This window comes from Hirundo rustica, chromosome 3 (genome assembly GCF_015227805.2).
Source record: "Hirundo rustica isolate bHirRus1 chromosome 3, bHirRus1.pri.v3, whole genome shotgun sequence".
NCBI lineage: Eukaryota > Metazoa > Chordata > Aves > Passeriformes > Hirundinidae > Hirundo > Hirundo rustica.
Genome location: NC_053452.1, coordinates 691,499 through 712,979, shown reverse-complemented (window position 1 = coordinate 712,979; position 21,481 = coordinate 691,499). Strand labels below are relative to the sequence as shown.

Sequence of the window (21,481 nt, the reverse complement as noted above, 5' to 3'; positions counted from 1 at the left end):
TCTCCAAACTGCACACTTTTATCAGTGCTGAGCTTTCCTCCCACTACGTTGGCATCTGCTCCAGGACTTGAAGCTATGGAGCAGCCAGCAGTTGCATTTTTAGCTGGCATACTCTAGCCCCAGCAGCCCTGATGACTGCAATGAGCCCCTCTCCCTTTTATTCACACCTTTGGATACTTTACTGAGCCTCCATATGTCCTTGATCTGGCAACCAGGCCTCTGCCTGACTTTGAGCAATGTCTCTCCAGACTAGACTTTGAATATTGCTGTATCTTCTCATGGCAGCTTTCTGCAGGGAATTTAAGTCTCCCTGCTCCTTTCCTATTAACATCCACAAATTAGAACAATTCTTTTTCAAAATTCCCCATTCCTCTTCATTGCTGGTTTTTAGTTCTCTTGGCTGACCCCATGCCCTCCTCACCACGGACATCGTTCCAGAGCATTTGGGAAAGAGGGCCCTCCCTGGCCCACACATTAGGCTGAGACTCCAGAGGATAAGTCCAGGTGGTCAGGAATAACCTGTGAGGGAGGCAGTAGGGATGGAGAGTTTTGCAAAGAGCCCCTCTTTGCCACGTCGTGCTCGGATAGCTCCCCATCCTCCTCAGTACACGAGCAGGTGCAGGAATCTGCCCTGATCCCCATCCCTAAGGTGTGCGTCATCCCCTCCCGCAAAAGACGGTCAAGATCCCAAATCTGTGCACAAAATGATAACATTTATTGAAAGAGTAAATTTTTTTTTTTTTAATACAAAAGAAAGCTCTGTACATAGTACTGTGATTACTTCCACATCCTTCCAGAAACACAACCCTGGAAACTGGAGGGGAAAAAAAAAAAAAATAATCCCACACACACTTATGCGTACACACACACACACACGCGCGCGCACACACACCCCTCAAACCAGTAAAATGAACTAAAAATGTCACCACACAATAAATGCCATTATTTCCCTGATACACAAGTGTTCTTACAAGTCTGCACTTAAATAAAATACACCATTAGCGTTTAACCAGCAGTTGCCTTTGGGGAGCCAGGGAGGGGATGCAGTCACACACCCTGTAGCAGCAGGGGCTCTCCCGCCCCTCTGGCCCAACAGCTCTGCTCCATAGCGCCAGCAGAAGCAAAGCAGAGCAAAGCCAGGCCACAGTGATGTGCTGGGGCAAAGGACAATGCAAACTCCGACCCCACACTTCTCCCTGGATGAACTCCTAGGTACCTACATGGTTTTGGAAGCATCACTGAGCAGTTTTCCTACACCGAGCCATGGGACATGGCTCAGCACTCCCATGTGCTCTGAACTGCAGGATTTGCATCACTCTTAGAGCAAGAATTCCAAGGGGAGGCGGCATGCAATGTCACCCTCACCGGATGTGCCACTCCACTCCTCACGAGACCTTCCCAGGCTGCTAACAGATCAAGGGCTGAAAGACCCTTCTGGGAATTCTTTGCACAGGGAGCTCGGAGGAGACCTGTCCCCATCTGTGCACTGCAGAATGGCTGCAGAGGGGCAGCTACAGCCCAGATCATCAGCCAGGAGTTCAGGAGACGTTGCCTGCACAGGCAAGCAGGGAGAACAGGGATTAGCCACTGCTGGTCACTCACCACAGGGAGGAGTGGGGACACCCGTATCGCTCGGGCAGCACTGCTCCACGCCAAGGACGGTGACAGTGACAGAACAGCTGGAGGTCCCTGGACCAGAAGTGAACAGGGCTGTCATCAAAAAACCCAGCCTGCCTCTGGCTCCTGGGCACGCTGCAAACTGCCTGCTTCTGAGGAAAGGCTTTGCCACTTCCGGAGACCAGCTGCTGCCTCGCTTGCCTTCTGCCCACTAAGCCCAAAATTATGGGTATGAAGTCCTCGTTACAGGAAAGTAGGAAACAAGCACCCCACTCGGTTCAGCTTGATCCCTGGCACATGCTGGTGGATGGAGAGTGCAGCTTAAACGCTAATGCTGAGGGAACATGTCCAAGGTTACAATACAAACTCAAAAGCAAGGCCCCTTTCCTGCCTCCATGCCCGCCCACCCACCCCTCTCCCATCCCCCTGGTACAAACCCCATTAAAACTGTACAGGAGCCAAACTTTTATTCCTTAAAGAATTACATAAATACTGAGTTTAACACTTAGAAAAATAAAGTAATTTTCTTTTTTTTCTTTTTTTTTTTTTTTTTCTCCAAGGCTTCTGTTGTCTTTAACTTAAAAAAAAAAAAAAAAGTTACAGTAGCTGCTTTTTCCCCTAAGGATTCAGCAGCTTCTCTCACTTGCTCACTCTCCCTCCAGGGACAGGGCTAGGTAGCAGAGCCATTCACAGCAACTCCCATGCAGGACCAAGCATGCCCCAGCCCTTCTCCCCCAGCCTTGCTGAGCCTGTAAAGGCGTCACAGCCGCTCCCCCAGAGCCCAGGATGGCCTGCAGGTCACCCTGGTGGCTCAGGGGAAGAGCCTGCCATGTGCCCAGCAGCTCAGAACCCCGCGGGCTCTTCCCTTTGACATTTGAGTTGTTTCTCCGCCTTGCATCAGACACAGAAATTTAGAAAGCGCTGGCTGGAGCTGCAGGGGGATGTAGGAAAGACCCGGCCACGTTCCACTGGGTGTATGGAGTCCAGAAGCAGTGCGAGGGCCGAGAGTGGGGCTGAGCAGAGCACAGGGCCGCTGAGGAGCCCTCCAGGGCATCTTTGCGTTCCCGGGCATCTCTCAACCACCTCACCCGTGCAAGGGCAGGCGCCGGGGCAGGGCCGGTCAGGCTGGGAAGGTGCCAGGCAGCCCAGCGAGGAGGCACTGAGGGCAGAGGGCTCACTGTAGTGCATACGAGGGGGACGGGGCCACGTGCCCCCGGCCGTGCCCTGCCCCGCGGGGAGAGGGCATGCGGGCCCAGAGATGCACATGCAGGCTGGCCCCTCTCTCCTGTCCGGAGCCCAGGGGGAGTGGCTGCGGCGAGGACCTGTCACCCCCACGAAGGCACATTGCTGAGGCCAGCAGCACAGCCACACCCCACTCTGCTCCGAGCCGCACCTGCGCCGCGGCTCCGGGTCTAAGCTGAGCCCCACGCAGAGTAAACACTCACGGGCAAGGTGACTCAGAGCACCCAGAAGGAGCCAGAACCTCCAGCTGGGAATGGCCTGCAGTATTTATTTACAGTGCAGAGCAATCCTCCCCTCAAGAGACAAATTTCTTTGGCTGGCGTGAGACAAGCACAGCTATTGCAGCATCCAAATGCCCCAAGCCCTGCACGGCCCCAGCACGGCTCCACCCCGGGTGGGTCCTGCAGCCCCACGCGCGTGCCTGTGTGTGTGGGGGTGGGTGAGTGCGTGTGTGTGTGTGCATGTGTGGATGAAGGAAACGTGAAAAGGCAACAATAAATAACTGGTGCAGTCTGTACGAGAAGGAGTTGCTGCCAGCCCCGACACTGGCGTGACCAAGCCAGAAACAGAAGGCCAGCAGCAGAGGCCTCTCAGTCACTCTTGGCGCTGTGTGAGGTGTCCAGGTTGACCACCTGCAGCTCCGTCAGGCTGCTGCCACTGCTGCTCTGCTGCCCGATGACAGCCATCTAGAGAGAGAAGGGAGGAGGAACCGCTGGGGGACAGCATGCCCTGAGGCCGTGTGTGCCAGCAGCCAGGGGCACCAACCTTCCCAGGCACCGGCCCGGCGAGGACAAAACTCCCTCATCACCCGAGGGTGGGCAGCACAGATGGCATTCCCACACCTGAGGACTGATCCTACCCAGCCGTGTGTGCCCACACACGCAAGGGATGTGCAGGCAGAAGAAGAGCAAGAATAACCCCTGAACACCTGCAAGCACTACTCGGTGCCTACCTGGTGAAGCTGGACAGCTGAGACGGGGATCTGAACCGTGCCTGATGGGGCTGTCAGGAACACTTGGGGGACGCCACCTGCCATAGAGAGAAGCACAAATGACACTGTCCCCTAAGCAGTGCTGCCCCGTGGATCCTTTCTCTGAGCTCCGCGGAGCTGCTCAAGGACAAAGCTGCCTATCTGCACACATGGAGACATTCCAGAAGAAAGCCACTGGTTTTCCAAATACTGGGAGAAGCGGGCACAATGCCTCGATCCAAATCTTACCCACGTGGCTTCAAGCTACTCTGCCCCCTCATGCAAGCACATATCCTCTCCAGAGCCTCCTGGCTCCCTGTGCTGCCTGGAAACCCTCACCCTCCTTTTTACCCATCAAAGCTCAGGCAAACCCTTTGCACAAGAGAATGGCAAGACCTAAAACCACACACTGAGCATCGCCCTTGCCAGGCCTTTGCGGAACCGCCAGCACCGCCGCGAAGAAAACCGTCAGCGATTACCGTACGGCAACAAACACACGCGGGACGAGAAAAACCAGGGCACCAGCGCACTCCCAGGGAGCACTGACCTGGAGAGCTGCCTTACCCTGATCCTGGACCTGGCCGTGGGACACCTGCATCGCCGAGGGCGCCTGCGGGAAAGCGTTGAGCACGGCGAGCCCGCCGTCGGCCAGGCCGGAGGTGGGCGCGTACATCACCGCGTGCGGGCTGGGGTACATCATGTGGCCGCCCACGGTGGTTGGCACAGACGACGTCATGATGGTCGCTGGGAGGGTCACTGCCACCAGGACAGAGCACATGTGAGCAGGGACCTGCCAGGCTCGCCTGTCCGCTCAGCACCCCCGCCCCAGCCATCCCGGGCACGCTGCATGTGGAGAGACACATCCCCGTCTTCCAAGCTCTTGCGAAAAAGCTCCAGAGACAGAGCAGGGGAGCTCAAACCTCGCCTTTCATGGGTATGAAGGGGCAGGAAAACATGGTAGCCAAACATCCCAGGACTAAATTCAACTTGTATCTCAATTCCCAGAGGAAATTTTAATGGAGACGCTGAACTAGATTCAGCCTGCACCAAGGCACCTCAACTGGGATTTTGCTGACAAAGATGTCTTCTGCATAGACAGTAAAAGTCTCAAGCAGATGTGAGCCAATGCCTTGTGCTAGAGGCAGTGCTGGCTCACTAAGAAACCCCCAGAGAACTGAGCAACCTGTTCCCAGCCCCACACTGCAAGCGAGAGCAGATGATCATGTATCTGAAATCCCCTGTAAGTGGCCCCATGCCCACTACAGGATACAGTGTAGCACAGGACCTGGCAACAGGGATCGATAAGCCTGGGAAACTGTCAGAAAGCCTTGGGTAGAGCTGGCCTGAAGAAGGAAACTGGCCAGGGAGCAGGCCTGGGGCGTGCTGGTGTGGGCTGTTTTCGGCAGAGGTTAGGGAAGGCAGACAGAGGGTGGTTACCAATATCTGTTCCGCTGGAAGAGGTCTGGGTAAGGTCAGTGCTGCTGTCGCTAGAGGGAGACGTTTGCTGCGGTGCCTGGTGCACCTGGATTGCCTGGACTGGAACCTGCTGAGCCATGGTGCCACCTGCGGAGAGAGAGGAGCCGGTGAGCTCACAGCTCTGCAGGAATACGGGCACTTTCACATGTGTGAGAGCCCCTGGAACCTGCTGAGCCATGGTGTCACCTGCAGAGAGAGAGGAGCCCATGAGCTCACAGCTCTGCAGGGATACGGGCACTTTCACATGTGTGAGAGCCCCTGGAACCTGCTGAGCCATGGTGCCACTTGCAGAGAGAGAGGAGCCCGTGAGCTCACAGCTCTGCAGGGATACGGGCACTTTCATATGTGTGAGAGCCCCTGGAACCTGCTGAGCCATGGTGTCACCTGCAGAGAGAGAGGAGCCCGTGAGCTCACAGTTCTGCAGGGATACGGGCACTTTCACATGCGTGAGAGCCCCTGGAACCTCCTGAGCCATGGTGTCACCTGCAGAGAGAGAGGAGCCCGTGAGCTCACAGTTCTGCAGGGATACGGGCACTTTCACATGTGTGAGAGCCCCTGGAACCTGCTGAGCCATGGTGCCACTTGCAGAGAGAGAGGAGCCCGTGAGCTCACAGTTCTGCAGGGATACGGGCACCTTCACCTATGTGACAGCCCCTGTCCTTCTCTGGCTGCACACAGCTCCACAGCACCACTCTGTGCTGCACTCAGAAGCAGTGAGTGGCAGAAACCAGAGACCAAAACCTGCTCTTTCCTGGCACATGGGCAAGAGTTAACTGGCCTACAAAGCTCCAAGAGTGAAGGAAAGGCCACAAATAACAGCTTTTGCTCAACTCCTAGCCCTGGTTCAGGAACATCTGGGATCCTCCTCACCATTCTTGGTTCCACCAAGACACAGAATAGAAGTGAGGAGAGGGCTCAGCCTCTCCTCCTCAGTGAGGAGCCAGCTCTGCAAGGATCACCTTGCTGCACTGAGTAGAACCACAAGAGCCCAAATGCCCATGCCAGCTGGGCTTTGCTGCCTTTACACTCTGGAGCCCAGCTCCATCCTCCACAGGACACTCAGGGTGCAGCTCTCACCCCATTTGTGATCTTAAGGACATTACGGTGCCCTACAGAGGTATTAGGGAACAGCTGGTCTCAAGGTGTGCATCCCAGAGCTGCAAGCCACACAGCCTCTGTCCCAATCTGCTCCCTACAAAGCACTTCAGACCCAGAAACACAGCTGGGCACAGAGAGGTCTCCAAAGGCTGAGGTCCTACCTCCAGAGGGAAGAGCAAGGGATGCCAGAGAACAAGAACCACTGGCCAGCTCGCTCAGACTGGGCATTTCCCCACACACCACACCCCACAGACACACATCAGTTATTCTCCTGTCTCCTCCAGATCACAAGGGAAATCCAGTTCCCTTGAATGGGAGCCTGCTGTCTGCCCAGGCCCCCAAGAGCCTTAAGCATTCCAAGAAAGCACAAAAGTTACCAGAGTCATGGACTTAGGCACCAAGAGAAATACTTTGTCACCCAGTGCTGGTCCTCAGATGACAGATACCACCACAAAGGAGAGCCCAGCCCTGCTCTGAAACTCCATCCAGGAACATGCCCGGCCCAAGAACAAACACCTGGAGAGCCTTAACTCAGAACAGGGAGTAATTCCTACAAAGGACGGCGCACACAGGGCAGCAGAGCAGCACCATTACTCTGCTCTGTGTCCCCCCTAACCCACAAGGGCAGCTTCTCAGAGCCAAATGCCAGCACGCAATAAACAACCACTGGGGCACCTGAGCTATCCCTCCATCAGGTCTAGCAGCACAGTTCCTCCTCAGCACATCTGCACTAGGGACCTGTCTGTGCTGCATTTGTTAGCCACAGGCAAAGCACTGGGGCACAAGACTGGGTCTGCATCCCCCAGGATGCTGCTCCTGCCTATGTCAAGCATTTTCTGCCCTGTCTTCCCACCTCCCCCCAGGAGCCACAGCCAGGGCTCCCCGTGCTTTGCCTCCTCTGTGCTTCCACAGTCCGGGGTCAGCTCTGTGGCCAGGCCAGGACCCCACAGACACCTCAATCCCTCACTTCCAGCAAGGAGTCTTGGGGGTTAAGTTTTCCTGTGGAATTTTTCCCCCCATAAGTTGCTAGGAGACTAAATATTGATAGTTAAAGGGTGCTTGACCTGGACAAAAGGGAGTTGATCACTTAGTTTAAGGGGAAGAAAAGGCTCCCGGGAGCTGAGGGGGGGGTTTGTTTTTGAGGAGGACTGTTGAGGGACTGGTGGCTTCGTGGATTCCACGGTTAATGGAGGGGTTCGGTCCTGAGAACTGTCATCTATGGAGCACCCAGAAATTCAGAGTTTTTTTCGCCTGCCCTGGTAGATTTTGGGTCAGCCCGGGTCCAGCTTCTCCGGCACTGCTCACTTCGCCTGCCAGGACACCCCCCTCCCTGCTGGGGACAACCCGCCGTTTCCAGCCATCAGCGCCGGAGTTTCCACTGTTCCGGGGTTCTTGGTTCTGTTTTACTATTATTATAATTGCTGTTGTTGTTTGTCTGTCCTGTTATAGTTACTAGTAAAGGACTGTTATTCCTTTCCCCATAGCTCTGACTGAAAAGGTTTTTTTTTAATCTTCCAAATTATAATAATATGGAGGGAAGGATTTGAATTCCCCATTCCTAGAGAGGCCTGCCTCTCCCTAGCAGACACCTGTCTTTTCAAACCAAGACAGAATTTGGCGCCCGAATCGTGGGACACGAGGGCATTGAGAGAAAAGGAATAACAGTTCTTAAGTGCCTACATTGCTGTGCACTGGATATCATGTGGTCTGGCTTAACCTGGTTCGGGTGGCATGTGGTGGTGGCTGTATTTCTGCCATTTGCAGGCCCTTTTCTAAACATGGGCCCTGCAACTAAGGCTACTGTGGCTGTCATCCAGTTTGCTATATGGGTTAACAAGGTGAGGAAATCATGGATTTTTAATGTCCTCTGGAAGGCAGGCACATGGATTCAGGGCTATCATACACTGTGTGTTTCTGGGGTTACTTTAACAATGGTACCTACTGTGAAGAAATGACACCGGGAGAAATTTTTTCACAACCCTTCACCCAGCTCTTTGGGCCTACCCCACCAGTCTTTGAAGGGTTCAAATCTCTGAATGTTAATGATATCATACAGTGGCTGGTGTTGCTGGTATGCCTGTTCTGTTTAGCATTTAGAGATAAGGGGAGACTGACCTGGATAACCACCCTGATACCTACCCTAGAGAATAAGGATACTGCCCCACAGCCTGCCTCAGGAATAAACCACCCAGATTGGGTGAAGGAGATCTGTGAGATGGGCCAGATGCTGAGGGAGTACCTTTGCCCTGTAGTAGCCTCATTAGCCCCAGCTGGTGGGAAACCCTCCCCCTGCCCCGACAAAGGAGAGTCTGATGGTGCAGCAGCAGAACCCACAGACGTTACAACCGTCCAGGTTCCAGCTGAACCACAGGGGCAGCCACAGACAGCAGCAGTGGCCCCTGTGGAAACAAAGAAGTATAAGGTGAAATCAGAGCACCCAGGCAACAAGGGTAAGAAAGGAGGGCCCTCACAACCCGGGGGGGAGTCAGAGGTTGAGATCATCACTGAGTCCCTGACATATGAAAGTCTCCGTAATCTGCAAAAAGATCTTGCACGACGGGGACGTGAGGCTTATACAACCTGGTTACTTCGGGTCTGGAACCTTATAGGTACAGGCGTGCAACTAGATAATAGTGAGGCAAGGAATTTGGGACCCTTGACCCAGGACTCAGGTGTGAATCAGGTATTCGTAAGGGAGCCAGGGCCCCTTTCCCTTTGGGAGCGGCTTTTAATGAGTGTACGGGAGAGGTTTGTCCACAGAGACAGAATGCAGGAGCACCATCATAGAATGCGCTGCAAGACCCTTGAGGAAGGGATCCAACAGCTGAGAGAAGTGGCAGTATTGGAGGTACTCTTTGGGAGGGGTGGACAGCATGATAATGTCCCCGACAAAGTCAGGTGCACAGGGCAAATGCTGTGGAATCTGGCAGCTCTAGGACCATCTCAATACGCCACATTCATTGCAACAATTCATCCTGATAACAACCGAGAGACAGTGGGTTCTGTAGCCAACAAGCTTAGAAATTACGAGAGTATCATCAATGGCCCAATGCAGGCTCAAGTCTCTGCCGTGGCTAAGGAACTCAGAGTGGAGATAAGGAAGATGAGGGAGGTGACAGAGAAGATGGAGGAGATGATGAGGAGGAACAGTTCCCATGTGGCACCTGTGCGAGTTACAGGCCCCAGAGTCAGAGCTCAACAGCCCCCAGCTAGAGAGAGGGTACACCCCACGAGCTGGCCTGTGGTTCTTTCTGAGTGACCATGGGGAAGACATGGGAAGGTGGCATAGGAAACCCACTTCTGCCCTGGCAGCACGGGTGCATGAGCTCAAGGAGAGAAACACTAACCGAGGGGGTCCCACTAAGATGAAGATAGCCTCGACATCGCATGACCAAGCTGCCAGGTATTATAGAAGTGAGGGTATGTCAGATCCCTGTGAAGGAACCTCTACCATGTATGCCCAGGAAGGGAATAATGACCGGTGCTAGAGGGGCCCTGCCTCTAGCCAGGGAGAGGCACGGGAAAACCGGGTCTATTGGACGGTGTGGATCCCATGGCCTGGCACATCAGAGCCACAGAAATACGAAGCTTTAGTTGATACTGGTTCGCAGTGTACACTGATACCATCGGAATATGTGGGGACAGAACCTGTTTCCATTGCCGGGGTGACGGGGGGATCACAGGAACTGACTCTGTTGGAAGCCGAGGTGAGCCTGACTGGGAAGGAGTGGCAGAAACATCCAATTGTGACTGGCTCAGGGGCCCCGTGTATTTTGGGCATAGACTTCCTCCGGAATAGTTATTACAAAGACTCTAAGGGACTCAGGTGGGCTTTTGGAATAGCAGCTGTGGAGGCAGAGGGCATTAAGAAATTGAATAGCTTGCCTGGGCTGTCGGAGAACCCATCTGCAGTAGGACTTCTAAAAGGTAGAAGAGCAACGAGTTCCAATTGCCACCTCGACGGTGCACCGCTGACAGTATCGGACAAATTGAGATGCCGTGATCCCCATCCACAAGATGATTCGTGAGCTGGAGAGCCAAGGGGTGGTCAGCAAACCCACTCACCCTTCAACAGCCCCATCAGGCCTGTGCACAAGTCTGATGGAGAATGGAGATTGACTGTGGACTACCGTGCCTTGAACGAAGTGACTCCACCATTGAGCGCTGCTGTGCCGGACATGCTGGAACTCCAGTACGAGCTGGAGCCCAAGGCAGCAAAATGGTACGCCACAATTGACATTGCTAATGCATTTTTCTCCATTCCTCTGCCTGCAGAATGCAGGCCTCAGTTTGCTTTCACCTGGAGGGGTGTGCAGTATACCTGGAACTGACTGCCCCAGGGGGGGAAACACAGCCCCACCATCTGCCATGGACTGATCCAGGCTGCACTGGAAAAGGGTGAGGCTCCGGAACATCTACAGTACATTGATGACATCATTGTGTGGGGGAACACAGCAATCGAAGTGTTTGAGAAAGGAGAGAAGATCATCCAAGTTCTCCTGAAAGCTGGTTTTGCCATCAAGCAGAGCAAGGTCAAGGGACCTGCCCGAGAGATCCAGTTCCTGGGAGTAAAGTGGCAAGATGGACGGTGTCAGATTCCCACCGAGGTCATCAATAAGACCACTGCAATGTCCCCACCGACCAGCAAAAAGGAAACACAAGCTTTCCTAGGCCCCATAGGTTTTTGGAGAAGGCACATCCCTGAGTACAGCCAGACTGTGAGCCCTCCCTACCTGGTCACCCGCAAGAAGAACGATTTCCACTGGGGCCCTGAACAGCAACAAGCCTTTGCCCAGATCAAGCAGGAGATCGCTCATGCAGTAGCCCTTGGCCCAGTGAGGACGGGACCAGAGGTGAAGAACGTGCTCTACTCAGCAGCCAGGAACAATGGCCTGTCCTGGAGCCTTTGGCAGAAGGTGCCTGGGGATTCTAGAGCCAAAGTTACAGAGGGTCCAAAGCCAACTACACTCCAACAGAGAAGGAAATCTTGGCCGCCTATGAAGGAGTTCAAGCCGCCTCAGAGGCGATTGGCACAGAAGCACAACTCCTCCTGGCACCCCAACTACCAGCGCTGGGGTGGATGTTTAAAGGAAAGGTTCCCTCCACCCATCATGCCACCGACGCCACATGGAGCAAATGGATTGCCCTCATCACTCAGCGCGCCCGCACTGGAAACCCAAATCACCCTGGGATTTTCGAGATAATTACAAACTGGCCGGAAGGTGAAAACTTTGGTCTCACAGATGAAGAGGAGCAGGAACAAGTGACACGTGCCGAAGAGGGTCCACCATACAACCAACTGCCAGCAGAAGAAACACGCTATGCTCTTTTCACTGACGGTTCCTGCCGCATCGTTGGGATGAACCGGAAGTGGAAAGCAGCCGTGTGGAGCCCCACACGACAGGTCGCACAAGCCACTGAAGGAGAAGGTGGGTCAAGCCAACTTGCTGAACTCAAAGCTGTTCAACTGGCCCTGGACATTGCTGAAAGAGAGAAGTGGCCAAAGCTCTACCTCTACACTGATTCGTGGATGGTGGCCAATGCTCTGTGGGGTTGGCTGGACAGGTGGAAAAAGGCCAATTGGCAGCATAGGGGAAAACCAGTCTGGGCTGCAGATGAGTGGAAGGACATTGCGGTTGTTGTTTGTCTGTCCTGTTATAGTTACTAGTAAAGGACTGTTATTCCTTTCCCCATAGCTCTGACTGAAAAGGTTTTTTTAATCTTCCAAATTATAATAACATGGAGGGAAGGATTTGAATTCCCCATTCCTAGAGAGGCCTGCCTCTCCCTAGCAGATACCTGTCTTTTCAAACCAAGACAGGAGGAGAAGCGAATGCTGACCTGTCAGGGACACAATCTGCCCTCCAGCTCTGGCAGGGAAGTGGAGGACTGCCTGCTGTGCCTGCTGCAGCTGCCCAGCTGTCCCTGTGACCAGCTGTCCCTGCTGGCTGGAAAGAGACAGGGAGTGAGGCTGTGACTGAGAGGAATGACAGGGGTCCCCAGAGAAAGGGAAGCACCTGCCCAAAGGAGGGAGAAAGAAAGGCTCCATCACCACCTGTTCTTTTCACTCCCCCCAGGCTCCTCAGTACTGCCCTGTGTGCAGGGGTCCTGGGGTCCCAGCTCAGCTCCCTGCCACCTCCCAGCTAAAGGAAAACTCTAAAGAAAGAGCCACTACATGACCCTTGTCCAGCCCTGGCCTGGCTGGGTTTGAGCACAGAATCACAGCCAGGCTCGCCTTACAGCAGCAACCACAATGCTTCTCTTCTGCCACCAGGCCTGCTGTCCCCTGGAGAGAACAGCAACACACTCCAGGTGCAGGGAGGACGGATGCAGTCCTCAGCCCCTAAAGGCACTGACCTGACATGAGGGTGAAGCCAGTGGGTATCGGCATGAGGCCCCCAGACGTCACTGCACTGGCTCCAGTGGTCTTCAGCACTGTCCCGTTGGCACTGGTGACGGCATTGGGGCTGATGCTGGCAGACACTGGCGCCAGGTAATTGGTGATGGGGAATGACGGGCCGCTGCTGACCTGCATGGAGGTCGAGGTGGTCGGGGCTGTCTGGATGGACGTTGTTCCCGGCAGGTTGGTGACAGTGAACGTGGGTTTCAAGGCGTCCTGTAAAGGGAGAGATTGTCACAGCTCGGAGCAGCCCACCACACCAAGCCAGGCTCTGAAGGTTGCATTCCCTTGCCAAACCGTAACCCCCCGCAGCCCGCTGCCAGCACGTGGAGCAGAGCCAGGGGAACAGAGAAGAGCTGCTTGCACAAACGTGAGGAAAGCTGGAGAGAGCTCTGCGTAAACTTTGGATGCGGGCCCAGGGCCACAGAGGTCCCCCGAGAGCCCTCCCTACAACACACCAGGGGACAAAGCAACCGTTCTGCTCCCCAGGAGTCCCCAAAATGCCTGAGAAGGGAACAGCCTCTTTTTGGCATGCACCAGGCAAAAGCAGCCCTTGCAGGGACAAACATAAAGGCATAGAGTCTCCTGTCAGGAATACACACCACTTCCCTTAAGGCAAGAAACACAGGACCAAGAACAGGCTGAGAACTGCCTCTGAAAGGCAGCTGTACGCTGGAAATGACGTGGAGAGGTGACTAAAGGCAAAGCTGGACGCTAGGGAGGCACAAACCCAGCAGCTGCCCTGACAGCAGCTTTGGCAGGCCCTGGGGAATGCCTCCATACATCTCCCGAGGCAGAAGCCAAGAGAACCTGACCATAGGAAGCACCTATTTGCCAATCCACTGGCAGGAGATGGGCGGGAGGCAAATGCTTCCAAGGGGCTCCATGTGTTCACTGCAGCCAGCAGAGTCCTGCAAGGAGCATCAGAGGACAGCACTGCCAGGGGAGCTGAGCACTGGGCAGAGGGCTCTGTGCTGGGCCAGCGCTGCCCTGAGAGACTGGCACCTCAGGCCTGGCAGCAAGGGAGGAGAGTGTGTGCCAAGCTGCAGTAACACCTTAGTTTCCACAGCCACAGAGCATGTGTCTGGATGTGCCTTGGATCTGCAGGAACCAACCAAGCCCAGCATGATCCCTGCTGCCTCTGGCAGTCACACGTCACCTAAGGTGTCTCCATCCCCCAAATCCCCTCTGGAACACCCAGGTTGCCCATGACTCCTCTCCTGCCCCGCTCATCTGACCGAGAGCACACTGAGAATGCACTGCTCCACAGGAGCCCACGTCACACACCACAGGATACCTGCTGCCCCCATGCCCTGACACAGCTGCCAGCACGCCTGGGAAGAGTTAAGGCTGCCACACTCCCACCCCTCCCACTGCAGCTGGTGGGCCCAGCTCTCCCACGTGCTAAGCCTTGTTCCCAGCTTGTCAAGCTGCCAGGAGCGAGGAATTCACAGCTCAACCAACAGCTAAAAAAGGGAAGGCAGCCCATTTTGGACAGGGGGATCCAATCCCAGGCACTCAGTCGTGCCCCAGGGCCCAGGGAGGGAGGAGAGCAACACCCCTCTGCCTTGGCACCGCGGTCCCTGAAGTCCAAATTAGAAGAGGCACGTGATGACAGAGCAAAGCCCAGCAGAGGCACTTTCCATTAGCTCAACCACAAACTCCTGCCACCCCACATGGGACACGGGAGGCTGTGGGTGCCCTCCCAACATGGGTGACAGGGCAGAGCTCTCCCCAGCCTACTAGGGAGCCAGAGCAGAGCTGGGCAGGACAGGTGCAGTTCCCAGTTGGAAAAGCTGGGGTTGCTCATCCCCAGCTATAGCTCTAAAGCAGTACATCAGTGAGATATAACCCCAGCCAGCCAGGGCACCCAGTCACACTCCATACTCCCAGGCCTGGAGAAGGCATCCCAAAAAGTTCACAGTACTCTACTCAGGGAGATCCTTAGGGCCCCCCAGAGGCACAAGGGCAAATCTCAGTACAAACCAAAGGTGCTTGGGAGAGATGCTGTGGCAAAAAACTTGAACCATGCACAGTCCATCTCTTCCCTCCCTATTCTGACTGTTGAGACTCAGATTCCTCCCATCTTTATTGTGCTTCTCTTGGGCTGCAGCAACAGCTCCCAGTATAGAAAGAGAGCTGGGAGAGACTCTGGACATCACCCATTGCCATCTCCTCATGACTGTCTGGGGTGCCTCAGTGATCCCCTGGGCACCTTGGCTCTTCCAAGCACCCTGCAAAGCCCAGACCACATGCACGACACAAGTCATGGGTCACTTCAGCAGACATCACCCAAGGGGCCAGGGACATTCCCTGAGGCAGCTGTGGAAGCTCTTCTCTTCCTGCTCCAGCTGCACATCCACTCCAGCTCAGAGAAAACCTCAGTGTCTGCAGAAGCAGCACACAGCAGCAGGTGTCTGCCCAGACCCACAGCCCTGCTTTGCAGAGACAGGGCATGGACCAGGCCAGCTGATGCCCAGTCTGGAGCACAGCAATGTCTTAGGGACAGAAATGATCCCACTCCGCAGCTTTTAGGGACTGCCTGAGGTGATGCTTTTCAGCACAGCCCAGGCCCCCTAGACAGAATTATCACACAGGTGTAGCAGGACAACAGGCCTTAGATGTATATGTGAAATCCCAGTGTGGTCTCCAGCACCTGGTCTGTGTTCCAGATATCGCAGGAAGTCCCACATTTTCCTGTTCCAGAGAGATGACCAGATCAGGGCTACTCCCATGCTCTCACCCCAATCCACAGCTCCTGAGCTCCCTCCAAAACATCCTTTCCCACACAAGCACACCCAGGAGACTGCAGGCAGGCAGTGTCCTTTGGGGTCTGCAAAAGATGAGAGGTATCATCATGAGGATACAGTTACTGTCTCAAAAGTACAGCAAGCCCCAGTCCCAGCACCACAGCAGGAGCATTCCAGAGCTGCTGCAGCACAGAGGAATAACCAGCAGGCTGCTGGCTGCAGGTGACAGCCTGGCTGCATTGTCTTCCCACTCGGCTGCAGCACTGAACACAGGCAGGTTTTGTCCACAGAGAGATCTGGGAAGCAGAGCTCACGCAGGAAGGCCAGGGAGTCTTTTGGAGCATGCCACGTGGCTGGACCTGGCACTGAACCTCCCTGCCACCTCCTCTAGTGAGGCACCTGTAACCTAGCCTTATGCACCACCCAGCAAGGCCCATCCACAGGCTCCTTCCGTCCTCAGAAGGCTTCGAATTGAGCTGGTCAAGCACCAAGGAGGCTGTCAGGCCTGCAGAAGGCACAACAGGACAGCCCCTGTCCCCAGCCCCAGGGCCTGCCACGGCAGGAACTCCCAGCCAGGCAGGGGTGGATTTAGTCAGAATGCCAAGCAGAAGACAGGGCCTTTGGGCTCCTCCAGCCTCTCCCCAAAGGCTGGCTGTGGCCACAAAGCGCCCCACACTAAGCACTGGCACTGGGATGGAGCTCTCAGGGTTGCATCAGGCAGTGAGAAGAGAGAAGTTGTGTTAGAAGGTCTCTGCAGAGTAACTGCACCCCAAGGGCACAGCTCCCTTGGGGCCAACCAGCAGTACTTCCAGGAAGAGTACAAAGGGATATGATGTGGACAAGCCTCATGACAGGGACAGGTAATTTGTCTCATTATGAAATGCCCACAGGACTTGTCTTTTCATCCAGGAGAAGCCCAGGAGGCACAAGTCCTCACAAACAGGCTGCACAAGGGAGAGATTGCTGGTGTTGGAAGATTTCTCTGCCCACTGGGTAGGGCTGGCACAGCTTAGACCAGCAACAAGAGGCGTCCAGGGAAGACATGCCAGACTGGGACAGCCAGGACTGCTGCTGGGATCCCTTCAGCAGCAAACATCCTCAGGGATCCTCAAGGCCTACAGCACAGACTCCAGCCACACCTCCACAGCTCCTCTGCCTGCAGGGACCTCTGTGCCTGCTGATGCTTCTCAGGGCTCAGCAGCAATAGGCTTTTGCTTGGTGCAGCACTGCACACACACTGGGGGAGTAAACACTGAGGAACAGGGGGTATCCAGCAGCACCGTGACCGGAGCTGCTGTGCTGTCACAGCAGAAGAACAGGCAGCTGAATGCCCCTGCAAGCCCCAGAACATGCTGGGCACATCTCAGGGCTGCACTCCCTTGCAGTTACAGCAGAGAGGTCTCCAGGTTCTGTTTGCTTTATGTCTAGAGGCCACTGCATGGCCAGGGTGTTGTGGCTTTGGCACAGACAGCTGGAGAGCTTCTATGACAAGGCCAACGCAGGAACACTTTTGCAGCAAGCCTGGTACCCGTGACATAAGCACAGGTTCAGCAAGGCTGTTCTAATTCCCAGCACCCAGCAGAACTGCACACAGGCCTGGGAAGCCACAGCAGAGCCCCAAATTCAGCATGGCATCCCAGTCTTGCACCACAGACTTCCCTGCCTCCCATCCCCAAGCACCTGTGGATCTGAGCACCAGCCTGCCAAGGAAGCAGCAGGATGTGGGACACAGCTCTGAGGAACAGCGCCAGGGAGGGCAGGGACAAGCCCTTCCAGCAGAAAAGCTGACTCTGCCCGACTCTGCACCCACAGCCAGGCCACCCTGGGCACAAGGCCACAAAGTAACACGGGCAGGCAAGGGCCAGCGTCTGCAGGGACAACAGGCAGGGAGCAGAAATGGTCTCTCCGGCCAAATGTTTCCATTCCCCATGTCCTCCCTGCCCCCTTCCAAAACAGCACCAAAGCAAGAGACAGCTGCAGCTTATAAGGAATGTGAGGGGCCCTGCCAGGGACTCTGGCGAGGGAAACCAGGCCTTATAAGGCCATGGAGGCAGAATCAAATTTTTATCAATGAGTGTGAGAGCATGGAGACGCCTGGGGAGAGATAACAGTGCTGAAAGCTGGCCAGGGGGGTGGGCTGGGCCAGCGGGGAGCCCCACTGCAAGGGCCAGGACCAGGAGACCTGCCACCCACTCCCCTGCCTCCTTCAATCACCGCTACCTTCAGCCGAGGAGCCCTGAGATGGCACGACACGAGCTTGCTGCAGCCACAGCGAAAGGGGGCTCATCCTCAACTCCCAGCGTGGCTGTTTCGAGAGGGCTGGGCACGATCAGGACTCCCAGCACTGCCCACGCCTCCCGGGGTGCCCAGGAACTTTACCTTGGTTTCCCCGCTGCTGTCTGACTCGGACACCTGGTAGGTGAGGTCAGTCTCCTCAAAGCCAGTGGCACTCATGCGCTGGTCAGTGGTGGGGTCCGAGCGTGGAGGCGAGTCTGGGGAGTTGAGGCACGTCTGGATCAGCGCCTTCCCCGTCTCGCTGGTGATCATGGGCTGCAGCTTCCGTGTGGCAAACGTGTACACATGGCCCGTCTCGCTGGCCACCAACAGCAGGACTTGAGTGCCAGTCAGCGTGGAGAGCTCATAGGCCTGCCAGCAGGACAAGGGAAGAACGGGGAGTCACGGGTGGCAGGGACAGTGCAAGGTGCAGGACAAGAGTCCCTGTGTGTCCCTAGAATGGCTTTCCTTCACTTTACACCAGCTTCAGCTCCCTGCCACCCCAGAGGAGCTGTGGCCCCTAAAGCTAACCGAGACTGGCTCCCTACAGGATGAACTGCTCCGTGCTGTGTTTCCATCCCCTTCAGCATGCCCTCAGGGGATGTGCCCACCAAGAGGGCAGAGTGGTCCCCTCAGCAGAGTAGGCTGGCAACACAGGGACACGGGACTGTCTCCGTTCTGGAAATCCCACTGGCTTCTCCAGACATGTCTGGATGCCTCCCTAACCTCACCTCCCAGTGATGTTACTTGGCACACATCTCTGCTACCTCATTCCCCTCACCAACACCCCATCCAGGCTCTGACCCAGATTTCCCTCCCAGACTTCTGAGCACAGCTGCAGCAAGGCCACCATGCCTCAGGTGAAGCATTCCTGTGGACTAGGAAGCACACTCTTCGTATGCCATCACTGCACACTCAGTGGTCTCACACAAGCTTCTACAGGCAGGATGGCCTCATTCTACATCCCGTGGTCCCACACATCCAGGATGTGCCCAGCAGTACCTCACACCCACTCCCACCTTCCCGGGTGCACAGTGCCCAGCTGAGCTGGGATGCAGCACTACCCAGTTGTTCAGAAGATGCTATGAGCACCACCAGGGATGCGGACCAGCCAGCAGCATCCAAAATCCTCCAAGTTTGTAATCTGTCTTTGCACAGGAACCTGCGGATTGCACTCTGAACCGAGTGGCCGAGACGTGGCCTCGGTCCCCTTCCGTGGCCGAAGCAGCCGCTCCTACCGGGCCCTCGGTGGGGCCGGGGCAGTCCAGCTGTGCCACCGAACACTCGGCGTTTTGGTGGCGGCTCACGGCGAGGGGCGCCGAGGGCACGGGTCAGCTCCGGCCCGGGGCCGGTCGCTGCACCGGGACGGGCCTCCCCGGGCACATCACACGCGCGGGGACCGCCAGGCACGCCGGCATCCCGGGGGCTCCCGCCCGCGGCTCGGCCGGGGCTCCCGCGCAGCCCCCGGAAGGGGCCGGGGCCGGGCCGGGCCGCCCCCCCGGGCCCGCCCGAGGGACGGGGAAGCCGCAGCCGTTTCCGGGCACGGCCCGCCGGCCTGCTACGCGCCCGGACCGGGCCGGGACTCCCACGGACAGGTGGGTGCCGGCCGACATCCCCGCCCGGGCCGGCCCCGGCAGCGCCCCCCCCCCCCCCCGCCGCGCCCCGGCCGGAGCCGCGGGGCCGCACCTTCTTCATGATGCCGGTCTTCCTCTTGCTGAAGGTGGTGTAGCGCCGCAGCTTGTTGTCGATGAACTCCATCTTGATCTTCACCCGGCCCCGCGTCTTCTTGCCGGGCTTGGCGCCGCTCACGGCCCCGCCGCCCCCGCCGCCGCTGTAGGCGGCCGCCGCCGCCGCTCCCGCCGCGGGCCCCGCCGCCGCCGCCGCCGCCTCGGCCAGGCCACGCTTCACGCCGCGCCGCTCGCCGCCCAGCTCCTCCTCCTCGGCCGACTCCGAGTCGCCCTCGCTGCCGCTGTACAGCGTCTCCCGCTTCAGGCAGCCCCCGGGCGCCCCCGCCGCCGCCCCGCCGCCGTTCGCCCCACGCGGCACCGGCGACCGGCCCAGCCCCGAGCCGCGGGCCAGCGCGGCGGCGGCGCCGTTCCCGGCCCCGGCCTGGCTCGGCAACATCGCGGCGGCGAGCGCGGGTCGGGTCGAGCCGGGTCAGGCCGGCCCCGCCATGTCCCCTCCGCGCTCACGGCCCCGCTCCGCCGCCGCCCCCGCCGCGCCGCGCCGCCCCCATATAAAGCGATACAATGTTGCCTTTTATGGCCAGGGCGCTCCTTATATGGGGCGAGACGGCGCCCCGTCGGGAGGCGCCGCTCCATTGGCCGGCGGCCGCCCAGCGCCGGCGCCCATTGGGCGGCGGGTGGCGTTTGATTTGCATACGGCCGGGCCGCGCTCGCGTCACGCCGGGGTTTGGAACACGCAGGGCGGCTCTTAAAGGGACCGCGCGGGCCGGGGAGCGGAGCGGGCCGGGCACGGAGCGGGCACGGGACCGGGACAGCGAACGAGCGCTGGGAGGGACACCCCCGCTGCCAGCCCCGCCTCGGGCCCCTTCCCACCGCCGGCTCCGCGCGGCCTCGTAGGGGACACGGCACGTGGCTCAGAGTGCCTGCCTCGCCCCGCTCAGGATCCAGCCGGGAGGGGCTCCGCGCCTGACTCCCAGCCATGCCAGCAGCTGCTGCTGCTCCAGGCAACTCCGCACCCCGGCTGTTGTCACAGCCTGCGAGAGACAGCGTGCCTGTCTGTCTGTCTGTCTCGATGGCTGCAGAGAGGGCGTGGGGCCACGTGGGCGCTCGGGGGTGTGCAGGGCACAGGACCGAAGCGGGTATGTCCGAACCACACGTTGCTGAAGCACAGGCTGATCACTGCCTGGTAGAAAAAAAGATCTCCCATTTAACAGGATGGTCCGCAGCTACCTTCAAACCCACGGGGGCTGAGGCTGTGGTTCCATCCCACGGCTGTGCACGGGTGGGACAGAGCACCTGCACAGGTGGGAGGGAGCTGGTCAGAGCCAGCTCTGCACGTCAGATGGCTCCGAGCACTTGGCACAGGTCACATCCTGCGTGCAGCTGTGACCCAGGAGCTCCACAGCAGAGGGACAGCCCACACAGGTCAGCAGAGGTGCAAGAGGGACAGCACCTCCCCGGAGCTCAAAGCTGTGAGGACAGAGAATCCTTAGCTGAGAAAAGGAGGTCTCCCACACCCTGTCCTGCAAACAGGAACTGCAACCCAGGGCAAGACCTCACCTCTGGCAGCAGCAGTCCCGCCTCAGACCCATTTTGTCTCCTGGGCACCCCACGGAGGGTTCTGTAGCTCACACAAGCCCTTTCCATATCTGTCTCATCACTCAGAGGACACACGTGCTCACCGCCGGCCCTCACAGCTGTCCCCAACAGCCCGGGGCCAACCTCCTCCAGAGCAAGGGAGTAACTGCAAACCCCAACACCCCCCTCACTGCCACCACCGCCTCCCCCTCCTCCCACCAGCCATGCTCCTCCAGTGAGCACACATGCCATTTATAGCTCCCAGCAGGGCTGCTGGAGCTCACATGCCTCCCATCACATGCCCTGGCCACCCTCCCTGCAAGGCAAGCACGGACTACACCTGGCACAGGTGAGACCGAGGCCTGGCCGTGTCCTGCAGCCTGAGGAAGGG

The 21,481-nt window shown here is 57.3% G+C and overlaps 1 protein-coding gene across 1 annotated transcript; it reads right to left on the bottom strand.

Moving 5' to 3' along the window:
• Window positions 1–694: 694 nt before the first annotated feature.
• Window positions 695–19,951, bottom strand: SRF (serum response factor). The gene is made up of 7 exons (XM_040058421.1): window positions 19,514–19,951; window positions 17,933–18,199; window positions 12,761–13,019; window positions 5,267–5,392; window positions 4,394–4,585; window positions 3,812–3,888; window positions 695–3,545 (listed from the first exon to the last, which is right to left on the bottom strand). The coding sequence occupies exons 1-7, from the start codon at window positions 19,949–19,951 to the stop codon at window positions 3,450–3,452; spliced, it is 1,455 nt and encodes a 484-aa protein (XP_039914355.1). The 3' UTR covers window positions 695–3,449.
• Between the last annotated feature and the right edge of the window lie 1,530 nt (window positions 19,952–21,481).